The 24,714-nt window shown below is 36.7% G+C and overlaps 1 protein-coding gene across 4 annotated transcripts in view; it reads right to left on the bottom strand.

Moving 5' to 3' along the window:
• The window catches only part of SLC4A7 (solute carrier family 4 member 7), a gene marked incomplete at its 5' end in the record, with an annotated part of 76,802 nt that overhangs the window by 36,208 nt on the left and 15,880 nt on the right, over window positions 1-24,714 (bottom strand). For 2 of the 4 annotated variants that reach the window (XM_080926700.1, XM_080926702.1), the window contains 8 exons: window positions 874-1,031; window positions 2,791-2,906; window positions 6,061-6,429; window positions 8,996-9,184; window positions 10,566-10,726; window positions 11,375-11,513; window positions 14,943-15,089; window positions 19,662-19,743. In XM_080926700.1, coding sequence (XP_080782826.1) covers window positions 874-1,031; window positions 2,791-2,906; window positions 6,061-6,429; window positions 8,996-9,184; window positions 10,566-10,726; window positions 11,375-11,513; window positions 14,943-15,089; window positions 19,662-19,743 — 1,361 coding nt within the window. The remainder of the gene's footprint in view (window positions 1-873; window positions 1,032-2,790; window positions 2,907-6,060; window positions 6,430-8,995; window positions 9,185-10,565; window positions 10,727-11,374; window positions 11,514-14,942; window positions 15,090-19,661; window positions 19,744-24,714) is intronic. The other 2 variants (XM_080926701.1, XM_080926703.1) reach the window with 1 other exon arrangement.

Genomic DNA, 24,714 nt, shown 5'->3' with positions numbered 1-24,714 from the left:
CACTTACTAACTCTGTATCATTAGTGAAAATGGAGTAAAAAAAAAACATAAAATGGGTACATTTCTGTCAAATTCCTACTAAGTTTTCTTATCTTACTGAATCAGTCATGAGAGTACATTATCAGATAAACCTCTTCAAGCTACTACGGAACCTCCCAGATTTAAAACAAAACAAAACAAACAAACAAAAACACCTCAGTGGCATATGCAACACTAGGCACTCAGGATAACATTACTTTCAAAACAAGTCACATTCACAATTAAGCCTCATGCTAATGAACCAGAGACGTCCTCCTTTTTGTGCTCATATGATGGTTAATACAACTTGCTAATTATTCTTTATAGTCTTAACCTAGATTAACTTGTGTATGCAGTATACATGAGTGGAAATTTTCCATTTGGCCAGAGTAAAACATTCTGTATGCATGCACAAAGGACAGGCATGTCTACATGACTGAAGGTAGCCACAATAGAATGAGAACTGAACAAAATCAAGTCCCTGCTGGGCCCCCAGAACAAAAAAGAAATCTCAATGACTAGCTTTGTAAAATAAAAGCTCATAAGACACCAAACTTTTTATAACAATAGAAATGAAGAGTTTTTCCAAACAATATTATCACAGCTGGAAAAGGTGGCTCGTGTCTACAATCTCATCATTTGGGACTCTTAATGAGGACTCAGGCTAGCCTGGGCTACATAGTAAATTCCAGAATGAAATTAGCTAAAAGCTGGGAGAAGGGGACGATAATTTATACTCTAACACTGAAAGCATTTTGGCATAATGACTGAATATCAACAATTAGTAATTAAGTAGTCCTTCTATTCTTTCCGCCAATGGGTCTATATGAACAGTCATAAAGAACTGCTTTTTACCTAGTGGGCACAGGGACCTCAGTCAACCCTGAGAGGAGAACTGCAGGAGCCAGTCTCACAAACGCAATGATAGGTCTCTCCAAGAAGTCCACTTCTCCTACCAAAACATTGGATGCCTCAGCTCCTGTAGGAATTTTCCTCATGAAATTCATGTCAACCTATTGATAAATAATTTAGAAATATGATTACTTAGAAATTAATGAAAGAATAATTTTAACACTACTGGCGATCAAAATGTGAGTTCTAAAAAAATGAACACACACCAAAATTCCCACAAATATAAAGAATGAAGTAGACAAATACAAAAAATGCAAGCAAAACTCCATTGTTCTAACAACTACAACTTTTATCACTTTAGAGCTCTATATTATCAAACATAAACTTGAAATTTTTCCAATGAATAGATTATTCATTAAAAACTGATGAAGACATACAGTGCACAAACTAAAGATGGATCATGAAATGAAATTATACACAGTGCTACCACATATTCATCACATGATTTTCTATTATTTAGAATTATTGTTTCATGTGTCTTTATAAATCCTCATTTTAAAAAAAGCTATCATTTCCTAAGATTTTCTTTAAATGGAGAAAAATTGTTATTTACAATAAAAATCTACAGCCTTGATTAATGAGGCATGGGATAATGTGTAAGGGAAACTCAGCTGCCTGTGTATAATTACAAAAGTTACAAACATGACACCAGAGTAGGTGAGGCTCTCATTCATACACAGGCTCACACAAGCTACTAACAGCCACTAACAAGACTATCTATTAAAAGATAAAACCAGCACTTACAGCGGGCCTCTTGAGTCCCACACCCAGTGTGCCACAACTACAGTGCCAGGAGGCAGACTCCTGCCCAACAAGAGACAGGGAGGGTACACAAGAATAGGCCAAGTAAAAAAGTAAAACTGTGACAGAGGAACAAAATCAACCACAGCTGCCATGCTCAGAGAAGATTAATATGATGCAAATGACAGTAATTTACTTATTTACCAACAAAAAATAGATTCCAGTTTAGCTAGGAAACTTCCTGATAATCTGAAACACCACTAGTGAAAACAAGAGATATTAGGAAGAGACAGCTGTTGACAGCCTCTTATTGTCTGTTTTGTGAGTGACACGGTTTTGCTATTTAGTAGTATTTAGGGTACTTAGCTGTTTATGGTAGTCTAGAGCTTACTATGGAGTCCAGACCAGCCACAGACTTGAGATCCTCGTGCTCTGGCTTTCAGATAACTAGGATCACAGGCATATGCTGGCATACCCTCTGTTCAGAACAGTCAAAATCCCAGCACATTGAAAGTACACTACCTGCCCCAACCAGTAGAAAGTCATCTTGAAATTCAGTTGTCACTTGTGCTTAGTGACTTATGCTGAGTGCTCTGTTCTGGTCTTAAGAAGAAGGGTTTTTTGTTTGTTTGTTTTATAGGGTATTTTTTTATTTTTATTTCAATGAAACAAAATAAATTCACAGCTTTTTGCTGTTGTTGTTATTGTTGAACCCATGCCTTTCTTACCAATCCAAGCTTCCCAGTGGCATTTTAAAAAGTGCTAACTCCATGAATTAGTAATTCTAAGATGTAGTCCAGTCCAGGAAAAAAGGCTCTGTTAGTGCTACAATGCCACTCCCAAAAAACCTCTTCAAATGATTCAAGTTTGTATTGATAAAGCATGTACAAAGAAAAATGTCCTACTATTTCCAGTGTTTTCTTCTCAACTGCTGAAACTGTAAGCATGCACCTATGCAAACACCTGAGCCTATCCCAGTTTCTGTCCATAACACCTCACAAGCATGCCATGCAAGTGTATGTGCACCAGTCTACTGAACTATAAGCAATGGCAACAAAGCAGCTCATTACTAGTTATTCTCCAGTAGGAAAGCTAGTAAGGATTCAGTTTCTGAGTTACCTTGCTAAAGTCAACAGTACTATTTTCTCTGCTTCCTCCACTTCCGTTACCTTTCATCTCACCACTTTTACTATTGTCCAAGTTTCCAGGAGCAGACTGTGGAGAAGCCAAAACCCCTGTATTTAAGAAAACACACAACCCAAATCAATAAGGAGAAAACAAACACTGTAGCCTGATTCTGCTCATATCCTTAAAGCGATGGTTGATTATGAAGCACAGGTGAGAGGTTAAAAGGTGCCAGACATTAGCTTCACACCAGCAATGTGAATTAGAACACATGAACAGGATGAAGTTGTGTCTCTTAACATCCTAAGCATTATGCTACAATCTACACGGTAGCCTTTGCAAACGTGAGTCAGTGTGGAACTACTGAAGATTTGAGCTCAGACCAGAGCCTTGCTGCATCAAGGATGCTCATATCAATACTCTATGAATCCACTGAAAGATTCTTAGTGTAATTCAGAAAATTTAAGAGCTATATTTAATCTTTCTTAATCATAAGCTTCCTCAAGAATTTTTATTTTCTTTAATAGTATGCCTAATTTCTACTGTCATTCTTCCTAATAAATCTAAGTAAAGGACCATAAGCAAGTCTTCCAAGTACAAAGATTGAAAGTACATAATCAACAAAATTTGGGTTAAATAACACTCATCACTTACAGCCATGTGCTCAACTAATCCAATCAGCAAGCCTATAAATTAGTATGTGAATAGCATGCTTGTTGTCTGAATTATATAATGCATGTTTATATGCTAGTATGTTCACTTCAGGTGACAGTCACCAGCAGCATTTCATGGTAAGACAGCTTAAAAGTATCATCTATACTAATCTATCTTGACCACAGAGATCTATAAAAAACTCAAATTTCAAGAATTTTAAAATCCAAGTTGCATCACACAGATTTCTACTATTAAATACATCTCATTTTTCTTCAAAGATAAAAAATCTTCTAGTCCAAAAATATAAACTAAGTAATGTTCTCAAATACTGAAAATTTTAAGAGGAAGAAACTGTACTACAATATAATCTGCTATTGTCCAGAAATTTGGTTAATATTTGTTAGTATCACCTCTTAGCTATAATTAGTGTCACTTCTACATTTTCAGGCACAACAGGTGAAACTGGTCTGTCCAAGCATATTTATTCTTATAGAACAGATCAGTTTTAACTACTGAGTATGAAACTAAGACATTTGAGTTGAACTCTGGACACAAGTCCTCTGTGATATTTACTTCTCTGCAACAAACTGAGGTATTATTGTAAATGAAAGGCCTTCATATTAAAATCACTGAATGTAATTTAGATCATTCTCTAGACAAATTAAATTCTGAAATACACGTTACTTCCGAAAATAAATACCTTTTGAAACTGTTGACTTAAAATGAAAAATGTATTAAGATTCCTAAGTTTGATCTTTGCCTCTATGTTTTCAGAGTGTCTTTTCCTTACCCATGAAGGCTGGGAGGAACTAAGCTTAGAAGTAGTTTCTAAATTCTCCCACACAAGAAAAATCAAGAAGCATTTTACTAAAACTGTGGTGACAACAGTAATTGAGTACTAGGCACTACTGAATGTTCAAATGTATTCTGCAGATAATTAAAACATAATACAGGTCTTAGAAGAACTCAGCCATCAGATTTGAGAGCTAAGAACAAGTAATTTGTGAGGATGTGGGTATGTGTGCAAAGTCGGAAGGAAAAGGAAAAAAAAAATAAAGTTTAGTTGAAACTGCTTGGTCATATTCGACCTGTCCCTTTTTCAAAATGGCAGGTGCATGTCAAGACCATTTCTCCTGCCAAGCACAGTGGCACAATACTGTTAATATTAGCACTTAGAAGGTAGAGACAAAAAGGGTCAGAATCAAAGCTAGCCTCAGCTACACAAGACCTTGTTCTTAGAAAAGAAATGAAAACATTCTACCAAGATTCTCTTTCCAAACTCAGCTAAGTTAAAACTGTCTTCTTAATTAGAAACGTCTTCTGGCTACTAATTCACATTCCTACGACTAAGAATTGAGGTAGTCTGCAGAAAATGAAGTTTCCTATCACTGCATAGTCCTCCTCTATATTTCAGGTTCTATCTAGGCAGTCCTGCTAGAAATGGCTGAATGTTCTAAGTGCAGTTAAAGAAGTAAGTAATGATGGCTGATCCTGTGACTTTTCTTCAGTAACAATGACCTTTACCTTCAGAAATCCATCCATTTTCATTTCATCTCTTCAGAAAAGCTGAGACATCTTATCATAAAAACTCATGGTATTAAGAAAAACGTGTACCTATAATTTTCAGCTAACAAAAAATTTTACCTTAGAAGTATTCTTTTTTAAGATTCTACTTAAGGGCTAGAGAGATAGCTCAGCAGTTAAGAGCACCAACTGCTCTTCCAAAGGTCCTGAGTTCAATTCCCAACAACCACATGATGACTCACAACCACCTGTAATGAGATCTGATGCCCTCTTCTGGTCTGTCTGAAAACTGCTACAGTGTACTCACATAAAATAAATAAATCTTTAAGGGAAAAAAAAAGCCTGTGTGTGTGTGTGTGTGTGTGTGTGTGTGTGTGTGTGTGTGTGTGTGTTGTGAGCATGCTCATATGAGTGGTCTAAAGAGGCCAGCAGAGGGCATCAGATTCCAGACAAGCATGCTAGAAATCAAACTCAGGCACTCTGCAAGAGCAGAAGTCTTAACCATAGTGATCTCTGCAGCCCTATAAACAAGTTTTGTAATTTGCTTATAAAAAAAATATCCTATCCTCACTATAAGTATAGAGCCTACAGTTCTAAAAAACTAAGGGGAAACTTGGACTAACACAGTCATAAATAAAAAAAAAAAAAAAAAAAACTAAAGTCTGTTCCAAAATACTTTGCTCCTCTTTAAATAAAGATTCCATGCAATTATAACAGAAATTTCAATCTTCTCAAAGACAGAATGGGAAAATGAACGTGGCATTCTATCATGTTAGGAAGGTAAAGCAACCCTTCTAAGTTCATATCAAAAAATATTTCCTAAAGCACTCAAATATCATGACCTCTAAAATCCCAGTGGAAAAAATAGATAAGGTTGACTTATGTACAACCTTCTTTGTAGTATTTTTACAACCTATGTTTAATAAATGTTTCCTTTTCTGCAATCTACTGTAAAGAAGAAAACATGCAGAAGTCAATCATAAGCATTATCTACATATGCTGCTCAAGCTATGTGCTGACAGGCATTCTCAGTGCAAGTGACCCAGAGGCAGAGAGCACCACACGTGGAGGACTCTGGACAGTTGCCTGGAGTGAAGTCAGTATTTTCCTCATTCTTCTGCTCTTGGCCTTTGAGTGCTTCTATGTCTTCCTCAGGTGGATGAATTACTACTCTGGGAATATCGTCCCTGTCAGGTGACACCAGTACTTCTGGGGCCTGCGGCTGAGTCTGTTGGGAACTTCTGGAGGCCAGGCGACTTAAGCTGGGGCTGGAGGGAGGACTGTTCTGGGGGGTGGGTACTGGGGTGGTACACCTTGAGCCTGCAGGGGTGCCAGATCTTGAAGAAGGAAGAAGATGACTGAGAAGAAGGGATAAAGGCGATTCTCCTCTCAAGGAAAGGTTTGAGGCAGACAGACCTGTTCGCAAAGAATGGCGGGAGGCTGACAGGCCGTCCCCTAAGATAAAACAAATAAGTAAAAAATGATGTTCATTAAGCTCAACTCAAACCACAAATTACAAGCTTCAAATTCCTCTGGGGGTTAGCAGGTCAGTCAGATCGTTACTTGTAACATCACTGAAAAGTTGCTAAACTGTAATCACTTCCCTGGCTTAACGGGTATTTTAAAAAATGTTTTTCTTAAATTTTACCAACATCTACAAATCATTATCTCTCAAAGAACCTATATTAGCATTACCTAATAATTAACTTAAAACTGGTATTAAATGTTTGTAACAGGGACTGACCAGTGCTCTTAAGCAAAGTTTAAAAATGCATGACAAAGCACAGGAATTATTTTTCAAGAAAATTATAGCCAGGTGTGGTGAATCTCTTAGTTCAAGGCTAGCCTGGTCTATGAAGCAAATTTCAAGCTAGCCTGGATTACACAGTGAGGCCCTATCTAAGAAAAAAAAAGTGAGAGAGACAAAGAGAATTGTCATCAAGTTTTAAATCAGTATTCCAAAGCACATGTCTTGCTTCTATCATAGTTCATCCAGTTATAAGCAACTATACACAATTGATAAATCAGCTAACTAAAAACTAAGCATTTAACAAAAGCAGTAAGAAATAAATCTCAAATATTTCAAAAGCATGGTAATATTTATACTTAAGATACCTGGTACTACTAGTAAGTGTAGCTTAAAAGAGAAAAACACTCTTTCTCCTGTAGCTTCTAAAAACCAAATAGGAGTTGCCTAAGAAATAAAACAATCTCTTGAACCTATGTAATCAAAGCTACTTGGTCAGAGGAGTCAAATATAATAAAGATAAAGAAGTGATAAACCTGTTTGTGTTTGGTCACTAAAATAAGCTAATAGAGACAACTGTTAATACATAAACAACTAATGTTTAGTTTTTAAAAGCTACATGCAGGAAATTGATTACATTATAATTATAATGCAATGAAATTAACATAACACTGAATTCAAAATCAGTCATTGTGTTATGATGAAAAGAAATTAAACTACAGAGAGAATAAAGAGAAAACATTGCAAAAAGGAATAAAAATTAATTCCTTCAGGTAAATAAACACACTTCAGCATAGTGGAGAACAAAATAAAAGGATAAAACCAGAACTATTCCATATATAGCTTCTTTCTAAATTAAACCTAAATCCTTTAAATGTACCATGTCATAATTTTAAACAGATTAAAAGACTCTGTCTTAATGACCAAATTAGATATCTTACACTGAGCTACAATAGCTGATGTCAACCCCTGACATACTAAGGCCTTACCCGTATGGCTGATAACTTAAAAACTACTTAGCAGCTATTCAGGGACAGAAAGAGCAGAAAGCTACTGTGTCAGGTCCCATCTGTCACAAATTGCAAGCCTCCTAGGTCTCCTGTAATTATGTCAGTGAGAAGCAGTAAGGACCCTGAAAAGCATCTGCATCTGGGCTTTCTAGGTTTTCCTATCTCAGTTTCATTTTGAGAGCCAAAGGAGAACCATCCTGGTGTATTCCTCCTTTAGAAAAAAGAAAAGAAAGCAAGGCAAATGTTCAACGTGAATTAGTTCTAGAAACAGACAGCTGACTGGCTACTAAAGTGCGGGAGGAATGGAGAAGTGGTTCATCATTAAGAGACTTGTTGCTCTTCCAAAGGAACGGAGTTTGTTTTCAGCACCTACGTGGTGACTCACAACCACCCTTAGCTCCAGTTCCAGGGGATCCAATGCCCTCTTCCAACCTCTCACTCATATGGAACACATAAATATTTGCAGGCAAAACATATACACAAATAATATAAAAGGAAAATTTAAAAAACAAAAACACTAAGTCCTACATAACCTATCATCCTCCAAGAGAGAAGGCAGAACTGAGTCTGACCACCTGGGTTTGACCCATTTTTAGTGGACTTGTCTACTTTTGTATAAGATATGTCTATCTTAAAAACCTTCCACAAAGCACATAAATAAGTGAAACCAGTTTCTAAAACACTTGTTTATGATTAGTACATTTAGCATATTTAGGAGGAAAAAATCATCAAGAAAAAAATCTGATGCAGGCATAAAGTTCAAACTCAGTCTTTAGAATTAAAAACATAAGATCATAATTTATGTCTCTTAAATAATTTGAACAAAAAAAAAACAAATCAAAATTTTTAAAAAGAAAATGTAATTTAGGGTAAGGGATAGCAATTTTATTTATGAACTACTTAAGAAAAATGAATGTCACTTTAGTAACAGTGAATGTTTTCTTCCCATCCAAGTGTTTTCTATCTCACACTGGTCTTGTTTATACAAGCCTGCAATCCCTGCAATTGGGAGTCTAAGGGAAAAAAACTCAAGTTTGAGGTCAGCATAAGCTACACAGTTTCAGGTCAGCCTGTGATAGATGAGTCTGTCTCAAAGAAACCAAAACAAGCAAACAAAAGAAACACTTAAGGAATAAAATTCTGGATGAATAAAAATGATAACAGTGTTAAAATACCACTTTTCTTGCAATACCTACTAACTATAACATACTGAAATGTCATTAGAGAAGTGTTAGCAAAAACTGGACACCACAACTGATCTCACCATTCCTTTCAAGCAAGTGAGGATCAGAATGTTTCTTGCCTATATCTGCAAAAGATCGAACCAGGGGAATCCGACTCGTAAACCTTTTCTCATTTTGATGATGATGTCTCTTCAGAAGAGCCTCTCGGACGTTCTCCCTTATGGAGTCATCTAACTGGCCAGATGCTATCATGTTGTCTAACACCATATCTAGTCAATGAAAAAAAATCAGTTATTTTTCTATATGAACACTATGAAAGCATATGCATAAAGTTAAATATGAACATCATCCATCCAACAAGAAATAACAAGATTCTTATTTTACTAAGTAGTGTATTTTAAAGAGGTTGCTTTCTTATAGTCAGTAAATTCTAATTAAAAAATGAAAGAGAAATAATAAATTTTATTTACTATTCTAATGGTACAGGCTTCTAAAGATTTCCTCCAAATGTCTGCGTTATGCTAGAAGCAGGGCAGTAAAGTGGTAGCTCTTACTCTGCCAGAGGTACAAAGCCAATGAAGAAAAGATCCCTGACACAGTAAATTCTGTCAAGAAATAGAAGGAATGGGAAAATAAAAGGCCTGCCTGACACCCGTGCCCTTCTATGAACCAATGTGATCCGACACTATTCTCAATGCATTGTATAAATATGTAAAAGTTTTAAAGGTATTTTACATATACACCTGTTCCTGGAATATATTATGTGTATCATGCGATTGCATAAGCCTGTAAAATTCTGAAGAGAACGTCACATCCCCTAGAACTGAACTGACAGCTGTGAGCTGCTATATGAGCACTGGACATCAAGACCAGGTCCTCTGACACACCACAGGTATGAAGGTTTCCAAAAATAAATAACAACATTCTTTGTTAAAAATAAAATAAAGTTCCATTTTGTGACAACTAAAAAATGAAAGGAGGACTTATCTGTCCATACTTAATACTCCAAACTTTAACTCAATTTTTCAGCCATTTATACACAAATGGGATGTGACAATTCAAAGATCTCTAGCAGTCAAATCTAACAGATAAAATTCAAGTATTTAAAGCCCACAAATTACAGTTAAGTTTTTGGGTTTCTTAGTAAGCCAAAATACTCCATCTATTGTTTTTCTCTGGAAGCAATCTGTACTGACAACATAGTATTTGGTTTACAACAAACATGATGCTGTTACTGAGGAACTGTAGATGAAAGTTATTAAATGATCACAACTCTTTTTCCACTTTTTCAACTCTAATTCCTTATATTCCTTCAGGTCTGTCGTGTTTGTTTCCACTGCTTTATCTAATATGAGCCTTACTACCTCACACAACTCCAAAGAAATAGCTGGACTTTTGCTTCTATTACCATCCCAACGCAGAGTAAGCCAGGATGATCGTCCCCAAGTACATGTCAGAATCACTCCTTCCCAGCTTAATCACCAAAACTTCCCACATAAAATCAATGTTTCAGGCCAGTAAGTCAAGGGTGACCTTAATCTGTCCCTTTTTTTGGGCAAGGGGGAAAATGAGCTCAGGCCTAAGCCTAAAGAACACCTAATTTTATTTAATTATATTAAATGGGAAAAAAAGTCAGTTCATTTATATAACCTGCTATTTCATCAAGAGTGCTTGCTCTCATATCCAGCATGACTGTTCCATTTAGGATACAACTCCTCAGTTCAAAGAGACTGTGCAAAGACAGAGTTGCCACATAGGGCTTACTCCATCGGTCACCACCATCTTCAACATCCTCTTCAAATTTCAGCCACCTAAATAAATAATATAGAGAAACTAAAAAATTGTGGACATTTTATTTATTTTACTGCCATAAACATAAACTTGAGTTTTAAAAAGAAAAGGGAAAAAAGTCACCACCAGAACAAAATGTGCTTCAAATACATTTCCACAAATTGGGCCAATGGTTTATACTGTATGTAGCCATTAAAACTGGATACCTGCATCACAAGATAAGCCTGAGGTTTAACAATATGTAAACAAGTCATCACAATTTGTTCCTTTGTGGGATAAACAAAATTGATAATAAAAAAATATAAGGCCACAAAAACAAAAGTACAGCATTTCATATCTTTATGTAAGATATTAACTTCAAATTGTTTAAAACAATCTGTAAACCCTTTCATAACATATTAAAGGAGAATATTCAAGGAAATATATTGAAAGCAAATAAAGAATTAAATGTCCAGGCATGAACGGGTAGCAAGTGACTTGTTCCTGTAAGTCCAGCATAAGTAGAGAGAAGCAGGAGGACTAGGGCAAGTTCTCGGGCAGCCTGGGCTACATCCTGAGTTCCAGACCAACCAGGATAATAAAACAAGACCCTGGCTCAGTAAATACGTAAATAAACAAATCACCACTGTAGCCTGTAATTTCGGTCATCAAACAGTGAGCAGTGTTACCTGGCTGTCTCCTTCCACTCACACTCCTCTCCATCTCTGTAGCAGAGCTCATCCATCTCTGTGAAGAGGTCATGGGGAATATGCTCCTCATCGTCATCTTCAGTCCCGAGGATGAACTGGACCCTCTGTGATGGTGTGTCTTAACAAAAGAGTACAGACATGCTGGGTACCGCTTGAAACAGAAACACTTCTGTGACGGAAAATGGATTTTGGTGGGGTGTAGTGGCTCATGTGTACAAACTTCAAGCTCTAGGCCAGCCTGGTCAGCATGTTAGGGAAGTCCTAGATCAGCCAGGACTAGACAAGTCTTACTTCCAAAACCCAAAATATACACAGTGAAACTTTAAGCTAACAATATGTACAAGCCAACTTTTCTCCTGTTCTAGAGAAATACTGCTGGCAGCTGGGGTTGATGAGGTCAGAATCATTGCAAAAAACATATTTGCAAAAAAGACAATAGCCCATTAAATAATAGAAAATCTTAAGGCTTTCTATTTTAAAAAATCCACCCTGCTGTACATGAGAAATGAATTTACACTAAAATTGAACCCTTAAGTAAACAATCCCCCAGGATGCAACAAACAGAATACCTGAGGAGGACAGTTTGTGACAGATGTGAAAACAAATGGCCAACTTCAGAAATGAAAGAGTTTTCACAGGTTTTATGTTGAATGAATGCCCAATGGCTAAAGCAATATTGCTATAGTCAACTGCTGTTCTCTTGAGATTTGCATGATTTATAATGACTTTATTACTAAAGAACTTTTTTTAGAGTCACTGTTAGTATATTTTTAACTTCCATTTCTGAGTATTCATTGCTACTAGTGAGAAAAGATTGGTTTTCCATTGTGACCAATGAATTCGTTCAGTCCCATAATTCTGCCACTGTTTAGATTAACTTCCTCTTGACCCTACATCTGCAGACTTCTTTTTTCCTTTGTCTTAACCAATGTGTGATCTCTCTCTCTCTCTCTCTCTCTCTCTCTCCCTCCCTCCCTCCCTCCCCCTCCTTCCCTCCCTTCCTCTCTCTCTCTCTCTCTCTCTCTCTCTCCCTCACACACACACACACACACACACACACAGAGTTAGGTGTACTCCAGTACAATGTGTATAAAGGTGATAAGATAGGATACTTCAGCCTTTTTCTAAGACACTTAAGACATTTGGCCAAGGATAGCTTTGAATGTGGTCCAAAACTGTAAACTTACATAAAATACTATGAAATTATTTGCTGTTAAACACAATTGCATAGTTCATAAGCATGAGCTTTGTAAATCACAATGTGTGTGGCAAACTCAAAACATAAACACAGAGATTATGGAAAGTTCAGCTTTATGAGTGCCTGTTCTTCAAGAATGAGGACCTCAGCTCAAATTCCCAGCACCCACATAAAAACCCAGGCACAGCTATGAACTAGGAAAGAGATCATATACTTCTGGGAGCTGAGCCTCAGAGCAATAAAGCAGAGAATGATAAATGACAAAGTCACAGAGATCCACTTGCTTCTGTATCCTAAGATATGCATGCCCAGTGATTTATTTTTCAATTACATATGTGTGATTGTGTGGGGTTTGCATGCATGTATATAAAGCCTACAGGGGCCAAAAGAGGATACTGGCTCCCTTATAGCTAGTTTATCAGGTAGTTTTAGCTGCCTGAGGTGGATGCTAGGAACTAAATGCATGACCTCTGATAAAGCAGCAAGTTCTATTCACTAGGCCGTTTTACCATTTTCTAGTCTTTATTTATTTTCTATCAGCTTGGTGTGTTTCACCTTTTCCCTTAGTCTCTTAAATTAGAATATAATATCACCGACTCCCACTCTTTCTAACAAAAAATGAATCAAATGGCCTAAGTAACTAAGCACCGCACTGGTAACACCCAAAGATTTTTGGTGCGGACAGTCTGGCTTCACAGTTATGCACAGCATGAAACCTGTGTGGTGCAAGTAATCTATGTCTGTTACCCTTACAGTTCTCACTCTCAACAGGACTAAAACACTGCACTACTTTTGGATTCTTCTTTAATCCAGACTCCTGAGAGGCCAGGCTCTGCCTTGTGTTGCCAGGCAAGAAAACAGTTCCTGAGGAACTAGCTTAGGCAAACACAGGGCTCACCCTTCCTCTCTCTTATCACAGTTCAGAGCCTGGGCTACCTACAGTTTCAGTGCAGGCCTAAGGTGAGTTAAAGATGATAGGTGCTGTAACTGCAGCTCGCTCAGAGTCAGTGAGCCCTGAGTCTTCAGACACCTTGATTAACATCATTTAGAAATCAATCCGCAGCACAGAAACTATTGTCAGACTATGTGCAATCACTAACAGCACTGGGATTATAAACGAGTGCCGTCATCACTAGGCTGTATGTGGGTGCAGGGACTCAAACTCAAGTCCTGATGCTTGAGCAGCCAGTTCTTTATCTACGGAGCCATCTCCATAGCCCGTAAGTATGTGCAGCTGTTAATCTCTTTTTAGAACAGAACAGGGAAAGCTGGATGTGTAAGAACTTTTACTCAGGAAGTAAAAGCAGGAAAATCTGAAGTTCAAGACCAATCTCTGCTAAACAGCAGGGTTTTAGCTCAGTTTCTGCTATAAAAGATTCCATCAACAAACCAAACGGCAACAAAAAGTATGAATGTGCTTTCCTACTAAGGCCAGGAAGACTGGCTCTTGCAAAGAAGGGTGAAGAGAAAACAAAGGGTCATTCTGCCAACAATGACCCTTGAATACACCACCAATGTGTGTATTTACAAGAATACATAAGTGCTCCAATAGAGTGGGCTTCAAGAAGCCTGACCCTCAGGCACACAAATCCAGACATTTGCCATACAGGACAGGGGTCTGCAGATATGGATACCAGGCTCAACACAGCTGCCTGGTGTGCATTTGTACACCAATACAAAAAGAATGATGATAATATTGTCAAAAAGACAGTAAAGACTAACCCTCAGGGGCTGGTGAGATGGCTCAGTGAGGTAAACACATAAGGATAAGAACTCTCCAAACAAATGCTATGCTTTGGTAACCTATGTTCCCGTAACTACATTCTAAAGAATCTACAGACAAATCAATGGGAACGAGAACCAACTGCTAAGTTTTCTCTCTTCCATCTGTCTCTCTATATCTGTCTCTCTGCTGCCCCCCACCCCAACACACACCACACATACATACCACAGATTTTAGTCTAGGGGAACTATCATATACTGCTGATGAAAATGACTGCAGCCACTTTGAAAGTCACTCTAGAGGTTGCTCAAGAAAAACAAAAACAACAACAACAACAAAAAACAAAACAAAAACCCCACATAATCTATCAATATCACTCTTATCAATACCCAAAGATCTCTAGACCCTGCTAGAGAAATGCTTGCCCATCTATGTGCATTACTGCTCTAGACACAATAACTAGTAAATTAAAATGAACCTAGATGTCTGTAAGGAAACTGATATATCTATGCTATGTGACAGAATATTACTGAGCTATAAAGAAAAAAAGTAGTGAAACGTTAAGTAAAAAGATGGAACTTCTTGGAAAAACTTTAAGCCATCAGTAGAAGGCAACTTCTTCCTACCATAAGAAGGAGATTCCCGTCCATCTTCTTTATCTGAATCTTTGTCTTTTCTTCTCCGGTGGTGATGTTTGTGCCCTCGATGCTTGTGACGCCGACGGCTCTCTTTACTAAATGGTACATGAACACCAACATATACAGCTCGATGACCTAGTTCAAGTTTTTAAAATATGTTACTGGTTTAACCAAAGTGAAACTATAACATTCAAGAAACAAAGAATTACATGTAAGCTCAAAGTCAGGACGTCAACAATGGCTGTCTTTGATTATTGACTTTATAAGTGTCACATGTTACAGTAGACCTTTGCAATACTTACTGATCATTAAACCAGCTACACGATTACTCCTGTTAGCATCCACTTGTTATCTAAACTCAATCAAGAGAAGCTACATATACCATACAATATACAATACAATATAGGATAAATGTATTTTATCTTAAAGGGGAGTGGTAACATATATACCTATAATTGCAGAACTCAGGAAGTTAAGGCAGGAAGAAGAGTTCATGATTAACCAGGGCTTTAAAGAAATAGAAAGCAGGTAAACAAAACAAAAACAACAAAAAACTATGTACTTATAAAAAATAAACAAAAATACCTAAGTGTTTAAGTATACATTCACAAATACACCTATATAGATTATTTTACCTACATTCAAGTTTGTAGGCATCCTTAGTATATGTCTTAAGGGTTATTAAGTACCTCATGTGTCATAATACAATAACAATTAAGTAAATGTTTGTTTACCATTTTTTCATTGTTTCAAAAGGTTTTCTTTTGTTTTGATTTGAATAACAACAAGCTTCAAACATAAATAAATTATCCAAAAACATCAATCAGTGATAGAAAGATGGTTCAGGGGCCAAGTGCTTATTTTGAGACTTTCCAGATTTATACCCAGCAACTACATAGAAGCTCAAAACCATCTGTAACTCCATTGCCAGGTGATTCAAGACCTCTTCTTCTAACCTCTGTGGACACCAGTATAACATGATACATATATACACATAAGGGTAAAACACATAAAGAACTAAATGTATCTTTAAAAATATCTACACTTTATATACACACTACACACACACACACACACACACAGAGTAGCAGCATGTAACACCATTACTGTGCTTTTAGAATAAGAAAAGTTACTACTGAGAAAATAGTATTCTTTGTATTCTAATCCCTCTAAGAACAAAAGGTAGTCTGAATGAAATGGACTGGTTACATACATACAGCAACAATACTATGTCCACTACTGAGAGGTGACAAACTTATTTCTTCAAATAGCTTAAACAATTCATTATTTAAAAGTTGTATTGCTTTGCTGAATACAAAGAGATGAACTACAAATTTAAAATATAGGCAACTACAGAAAGAAAAAAAAAAAACCTCTTGACACTGACTTGCTTCTTGCCTTTATATATAAAATAAAATATGCTGAACTATTAGGCTAATACTCTTCATTCAAAAAAAAAAAAAAAAAAAAAAACCTCTTAAGATAGTCAGGAAATAAGTACAATAGAAAACTTTGTCCTGAGACTTTCAGTTGAGGATTGGTTTGTTGCTGTATTGCAACGATAACTACTGGCCCCGGAGATATGGTTGCCTTAGGGACAAGAAAACCTCATGTATATCAAATGATATTGTGTAACCTTGCTCCTTAATGTAAAACTATTGATTGAATAAAGATGTCTGTAGCCTATTTACAGCTAGGCAGAAGAGAGCTGTGTGGGGCTTCGGTTCCCGGGTTTGGGGTCTGAGGAGAGACACGAGGAGACTGGAGAGGGAAGAGTGAAGAAGGAGGAGATAGCATGGGGTAAAGGATCATGAGAACTGGCTGTCAGGGCTGCCAGTCAGAGTGAAAGCTTCCCAGGTAGAATATGGCAAGTCATACCTCAGGGTTGCTGACATGGACAGAGGTAAGACAGCTCAGAGGACTCAGGTCTCCCAGCTCTAGTGCTGTTAAGGCTTATTACAAACATAAAGGTTTTGTCTTTTATTTGGAAACTGAATGATCAAAGGTAGGGTAGAAAGCCTCAGTTAATTTTTACCATAATAACAAATTTCTGTTCTCATTTTAGCATTTGACACTGGGTCTTGCTAGGTTAGCAATGAACTCAGAATCCTCCTGCCTCTGTGTGGCAATTGGGATTATAGGAATATACCACCATGTCTAGCCTCATAAATGAGACTTAAATGTACACTTGATCCTTTCCAACTACATTTGATCCTAGTCATTTGTCAATTCCCTACTTACAAATCCGCTGACTCAGTATCAATCAAGTAAATGAAGCTAGGCCTTGCACAGCCCATTATCCAGGTACTTGGGAGGCTAAACTGTAAATTCAAGGCCAGCCGGGTATATTACCTACTTTTCTCACATCAGCTTTCTGGATGCTGAGACCAAATACATGACCAACAAATTTTTAAAAAGGAGAATTTATTTCAGCTTAGTTTGAGAGCATACATATTAAGTGTATTAAGTTCAGTAAGGCATGACAGCAAACACATAAGGGTCTTGCTTATCTGAACAGATCAGAAAACAAATACAGACTTCAAAAACTCAGCTGTGTCCTCCATTTTCCTTGCCATCCTATTGCTGTCTTTCTTTCAGTCAGGGACCCTAGGCCATAGGATAGGATTACTAACATTAGAGGTAGGTGTTCCCTCTTCAGTTACAACTCTAGAAATACCCACATAGATATACTCACAGATGTGTATCCAAAGTGCTTCTAAAAAGTTGACAATAAAGACTAACCATCAGGGGCTGGAGAGATGGCTCAGAGGTTAAGAGCACTGACTGCTCTTCCAGAGGTCCTGAGTTCTGTTCTCAGCAGCCACATGGTGACACAGAACCATCTGTAATGAGATCTGATACCCTCTTCTGGTGTGTCTGAAGACAGCTTCAGTGTATTTATATATAAGTAATTTAAAAAAAAAAAAAAAAAAAAGACTAACCATCGGACCTAAGCTACACACCAAGTTCTTGGGCAGAATGAGCTACACACAGCAAGGTCTTGTCTCAAAAAAAAAGTGTGTTTAGTAACTGAGCAACTTTTAAAGTAAAAATAACCAGACAAACATCTCCTAGTACCCAAGCACTCTGCCTAAAATCCTAAGAACTTGATACAATCCTACAAAAATTAAGACTCAATTGTTAGGAAAATTTTACCAGAACTTACAGGTTTAAAACTTAATTATTCAAGGTCTCTTCAGGGATGATAGGCATGCTTCTGAACTAAAGCTGTGACAGTTGTACAATAGCACGTCAACAATGAACTAAATACGCTTAAATGGTTAATTGTACATGTAAGTTAGATCTCACTAATATAAATAACTGTAGGTAAACTCAGTGATTTTACAGCCTTACTTTATTGAAACTATAAATGAAGAGTCAACTCCCCACTATTGGCACACCAACCTAATATACTAAGACAAAAAATTCTATTAGTTTATAGCAGAAAGTGTAGAAAAAATTAAGAATAGACTAAAGCTCAAGGATGTGAAGATGGTCTTAACTCTGTGGTATCCTCTGCTATACTACATGTGGTACTCGTGGACTTTTAAGTCATTTCCCAAGCATTTTGCCTCATGCAGATATAAGCCCAGCACGCAGGACTGAGAGGCAAGAAATTCAGAATAAAATGCAAAGGACTCCATCTCTTTCTTAAAAGCAATAGATTAAGTGCCTAATACAGGATTGGAAATTTTTAACACAGATAAAGTGTCTATGCAAACTTTTCCATGAACATAAATGTAGCCAACTGCTGCTCCACATTAATTCATCAATAACATGATATAATGTTGCGTGGGTCCTTGTGCTGTGGTACATACTTCACCTCAATCTGCAAACTGTGGACCACTGTACAAAGTACAACCCACTCACTCCTCCTCAGTGTCACAACCACCAGGTCAGAATGAGAAGCCCACACTGATTAGAAGAGCCTGAGGAGACACAGCAACCAAAGATTCCACATATCTCAAACTGTGTTGACTGTGTCACCTAGGGTACTCGGAACAGAAAAGGCTATTAGTAGAAAGCCAGTCAATTCAAACAGAAGCTGTAGCTGAGGAAACTAAGTAAACACATCTCTCGTTTTCCAGAGTTAGCTTTTGTATTTTCACAAATGGTATGATTTAATATACTTAATGTTAGATAAGCCTGTGTAAGGTGTACACAAAAATATTCTGTATTGTGAATGCTGACATTCTATAACTCCAAAACTATTTCTAAAGCCAAAGGAAGAAAGGAAACTATTTAATAGGATTTCTTCCCACTTAGGGAGGATAAAGAACTCACTTGCTGCATAATTCTAAGTGGCGGTTACTATAGCACCACTAAAATGAGCCACTGATGACAACTAGTGACACTGTGGCTTAAAATATGGAATCCCAGCCAGGCCACCAAATCCATGGGAAAGGAAAACATCTTCTAACCATTACCTTTCTTTTTGCCAAATAATGGTAACTGTCAATGAGGTGGGAACGGCTTTCTGAAATCTATCTGTGCCAATACTTCAAGAAAGTAACCATCAGGAAACAGTCTGGTCATAGAGATGAACACCTGCCACACTATTACCCATTGCACTACATTAGACACATACTCAATAGTCTTCTAAGTAAATAACATTCCCAGAAGCAGTAAGTAAAAGAAAAAAACGCTGACAAGCATTATGTGCTCACTCCCCTACTAAACATAAGAAATTATTTTAAATGAACTTACTTTCTAATTCTTCTTTTTCAAACTTGGTGTTCACGGTTGAGCTAGTTTTGCCAAGATCCACAACAGCTTCTTCATCAGGACCCTAAAAACAAGGCATTCTCCTTTACTGTAGTCCAATGCACATGAGGACCTCGTCTTCATTATTTCAAAGAGCCAAAAGCAAATGCCTTCTCACAAGTACTGAGAGTGACCATATCTCTTTTTAAAAGAATTTACAGGAATTTTTTATACCCCCAATTATAATTTTGTGGTAAGAATTGAAGTGACAGAGTAATAAACCTGTTTAAAAAATACTAAATTTATCCTCAAATAAAATACACCAAGACCAAAAAAAAAACAAAAAACAAAAAAAAACAAAAAACCAGAAATGTTATGTGAAAGCATTGCTGCTATAAATGCCAGATGGAATGCTTATTTGGACATTTGCTCCAAAGTTCTATAGTGAAAGGAAAACAACGACTGCAGTGAATCACAGTCAAACGCGACACTGCCGAAATAAGTGGTGGACTCAATGTGGGCTCATTTTTACTTGTAGTTAACAAACAGCAAGTAAAAGTTAGAACTTCCCATTTCCCTAAAAAGGAAAAGCCAAAGTTGTAGCCTCCACGGAAATTCTGGTTCATGATGTGAAATTAAGCCTTAAGTCTAAATTTCACAAAGCTCCCTTCCCTAGCACTACTGTTTGTATTCTAATGAGAAAAAAAAAAAAAAAAAAAAAAAAAAAAAGATGTGGATTTGGTAACTATAACCCCCTCCATTAAATAAGTCATACTAAAAATTTTAACTGCCCTTCAATGATTACATGTTTAAGTTCTCACACGTGCAATTGACAAGCTCTCTCCTGAACCTAAGAGACCAAGGCCGTGTCCTCAGAGGCAACATACTGTCCACACTAAAGGGATTAACTGCTCTCATCCAAGCTTTCATTTAGCCTGCACAACTGCCAGGATAAGAAACAAAGCAATATAACTGCCTCCTGACCTCAAACAAACAACACAGCTCTACTTACATGTTCAGATGTATTAACAAGGCTAATCAGCTTGCTCTAAAACCTACCCGGCAATTCACTACTTTCTTTATATTTACATTACATTTATTTTACTACTATATTGAGTTGAAATATAAATATACTCTACCATTTTAAATATTTGTCTGAGAAAAATATTTTCAGCTGCACAAAAAAGTAGAATCCTCAGAGAATGTGGATGGTCGCCCCCTTTCCTGATCGACTCAGTCTATTCCTGGGAGACTATACCATACAAATCGCTATCACTTCCAATCTTAATGTAGTGGGCTATTCTTTTTCTGACAAGATATCACTGTGCAACCATGGTTGGCCTGTACACTGTAGGCTGGTCTTGAACTCTGAAAGACCTGCCTGTCTCAACCTCCTGCAAAACACCAGACCTAGAATTTCCACTTATAAAGAAAAAAAGAAAAGAAACAAAAACCAGGTCACTTGTAAGAAGACAATCTTAAACTAAGAGATACAATGAAACCGTTTGGGGGAGCTATAAGATGGGAGTGTAGCTATGTAGAATGCTTACCTAACATGCACAAGGCTCTTTGTGATACACACAGAGACACAAACTGGGTAGGGGGAATTAAATCTGAACACTGAAAGTAGGTTTTAGGATAGCAAAGACCTTTAATACCAACCAACCCTTGAGAGGCAGAAGTAGGAGACCCTTGGAAGGACTTTAGGGTACAAATTGCATTCAAGGTTACCTTGAAAGTAGATCTAAATACATACTTAGGAAAGTTCTCAATATTAAATTACTTGGTGCAAAACCAACTTACAAGGTATAAATAAAACCACAGAGATGTTAAAATCTATTAAGCCAGTTTTGTTCCCAAATGTTTGTTTTATTTGCATTTACTAATAAGAGAAGGGAAAGGTTTGATTATTATTATTATTATTATTATTATTATTATTATTATTATTAGCTGCTCAGAAAATGTGTCTGAAAGAAAACAGAGGCCAAACATCATCTAGTTGCTATTACAGTTCTCAAGTGTAACTAGCATAACAAAATAAAAATAATTTTATTAGAAAGTTTTTGACAGTTCTTGAGACTGAACCTATGACCTTTTCATGTTATACAAATGCTCTGGCACCAAGTTTTAAGTAAAGGGGGAAGGAGGGAGGGAGGGGCTTAATTCTGTAACCCATATTAGCTTTGAACTAATGACAATCCTCAAAGTCCCAAGTGCTAAAATTAAAGGTATCAAGCATTAAAACCAACTTAAAGATACTTTTTTAATCTAAAAATATTACAGACATGAAGCTAGGTGTGTGGCTCAGGAGTAGTATGATTGCTTACTTGAAATATAGAGGCAAAAGAATCAAAAGTTCAAAGGGTCATCTGAGGCTGCATAATGAGTTCAGGGCTAGCCTGGGTTATATGAACGCTATCCTTAACACACACACACAAACTTACAGCACTGACCAAAGAACAGGAAACAAATAACAAATATTTATTTAGACTCTCTTTCCTAGTCTCTCAACTGTGAAACATGAGTAGTAAAGATAGCACCTGTATGGGCTATATTAATTGGCCATCTGGCTATATGATTAAAAAATAATAATAATACAACAAAGATATAACGGGTACATGTGGCCACAAACTGAAACTCCCAGAACAAAGGCACTGAGTGTTGAGGTTTGGTGTTGCTATGTACTGTAGAGCTAAAATCTGTGCTAAATTCTGTACTGACGGTCTAGTTGCCTACCTACCAGCGAATTCTCAAGTTCACCAGCTTTTGTTGTACAAACCCTGTTCCTTAATTTTAAACGAATGGTTAAATAAAGATGCCTACAACCTATATCTGTGCAGAAGAGAGATAGATAGGGCTTTGGTTCCTGGGCCTGAGCACAAGGAGGAAGACAACACTATGAAAGTGGATCAAGAGACCATGGCCATGAGGACCAAAGGGTTGGAGTAGGAGTGGCCTAGATGAAACACGGCAAGTGATCTAGACAAGAGTGTAGAGAGTTGATACCTGCCCAGCTCTATTTAAGGCTTAGAAATATAAAGGTTTTTTTTTTTTATCTTTTATTTGTAAATTAAATGTTCTAAGCTGGGATAGAAATCTCCAATTAGTGTTTATTACTACAACTGACTATCTGAAGGAAATAATAATTTCTCCTAAATGCATGGCTTTTAGATGTGATCATTTTGGAATAATGCCTTACACCATTTTTAATACACAACAAATTAATACTCCATGCAAAGTATCATTTTGTGTTCTTTTTAAAAGTTGACATAAAAATATACGTACATATTAAATGTTTGTAATGAAACTGTCACTGAAGACACACTACTGAGCAGAGCTTGGGAGTCCTACTAGCATTTCATCTCTTGTATAAATGTAATTTTTAAATATTCCCCTTTCAATGTCAACTATTTTTAAATGTTCACATAGAAAAGACCCTTTCCACATTTTTTGCTTTTATGAACGTAGTAGAGTAGTAAAGTAGAGCAGATGCTTTTTACAGTCCACAAACAGGTGTGGTGACCCCCAACTACAATCCCAACAACTGGGAGGCTAAGGTAACTGGAATAAATGGGAGTTCCAAACCAGAATCAGGTATAGTTTAAGGTCAAAGTACGTAAATAAAACATAAATCCTAACTAATGGGTACATACATGTAACTTCCTTGCCAGCAGAAATCTTTCCATTTATTTACTATTTTATTTATAGAGGGAGAAAAAGAGGAAAGGGGGAAGGGAAATGGGGATGGAAAGAGGGAGAAGGAGAAAGGAAGTGGGGAGGAAGGAAAATAAGTCTCATTTCCTTAAGGACTTGGAACTAAAAACTCAATTCACTTAGCAAATACCCAGGGCACGATTTGAATATTACACCACAAACGGATCAATGAATGAAAACTGATTTCCCACTTCAATTTCCTTCCTCCCTTCCTTCCTTCCATTCATATTATAATCTAAAAGATGAAAGAAACACAAAGTTGAAGTTCAATCAAGTTACTAATAAAAGAACTATAGTCAAGAGCCAGGGCATCAAGGAATGCCATTATGTGAATTCTTGATTCACTAGACTACATGTCAAGGTCACTTGTCATACACACAGTATTTCCTACTTAATAACAAATTCATGAAATCACTTAATTATCCTGCAGGCTAAACAATAAATTACAAAAGGTAATAACTACATATGGTTTATTTTCCACTGAATTCTCAGCATCAAGCAATATCTAGGCCCTGGGAAGTTCCTTATTAGTTAATGGATTTAATGTCCAATATGTTTCAAGGTATAAAACATTATTAAAAACTTATATTAAGATCACTTAAAGATTCCTTCTGGGAACTAGAGAGGTGGCTTAGCAGTTTAAGGGTACTTGCTGAGTGGGCTAGAGAGATGGCTCAGTGGTTAGGAGCACTCAGAGGTCCTGAGTTCAAATCAGAGCAACCACATGGTGGCTTACAACCTTTTATAATGAGATCTGATACCCTCTTCTGGTCTGTCTGAAGACAGCTACAGTGTACTTATATTTGTTAATATAAGTATAATTAACATAAATATAAATTAATAAATATTTAAAAGAAGAGTACTTGCTGCTCTCCTAGAAGACTAACACCCATATCAGGAAGCTCAGAACCACTGTATAATTCCAGCTCCAGGGAATCTGATACAGGTTCACATGCATACACCCATATACCAGATTATACACCTACACATAATTAATAATAATAAATCTTTTAAAAGATACCTTCTAAACATAGAGCACAAACATACTTTAAGAGGTCAATTTATATTTTTAAAAGATCAAAATCAGCATAGTGAAAATTCAATTCACAACTGAGAATCCTGGCCAAAAAAAAAAAAAAAAAAAAAAATTGAACAAATTGTTTGTTACTAAAATTACATGCTATATATGTACATAACAGATTTTAGTAATTAATTCTCTTGCCTGAAAAAGTAACATTTACAACACATACTTTTCTTGGTCAAATTATTAAAACATGGGACTTACTTATAAGGCACTAAAGAACAATATGTTAAATTACTTAAAATATATTATAAACCTGGT

This window comes from Micromys minutus (assembly GCF_963924665.1).
Source record: "Micromys minutus genome assembly, chromosome: 12".
NCBI lineage: Eukaryota > Metazoa > Chordata > Mammalia > Rodentia > Muridae > Micromys > Micromys minutus.
This window is presented reverse-complemented; position numbering and strand designations above follow the sequence as displayed.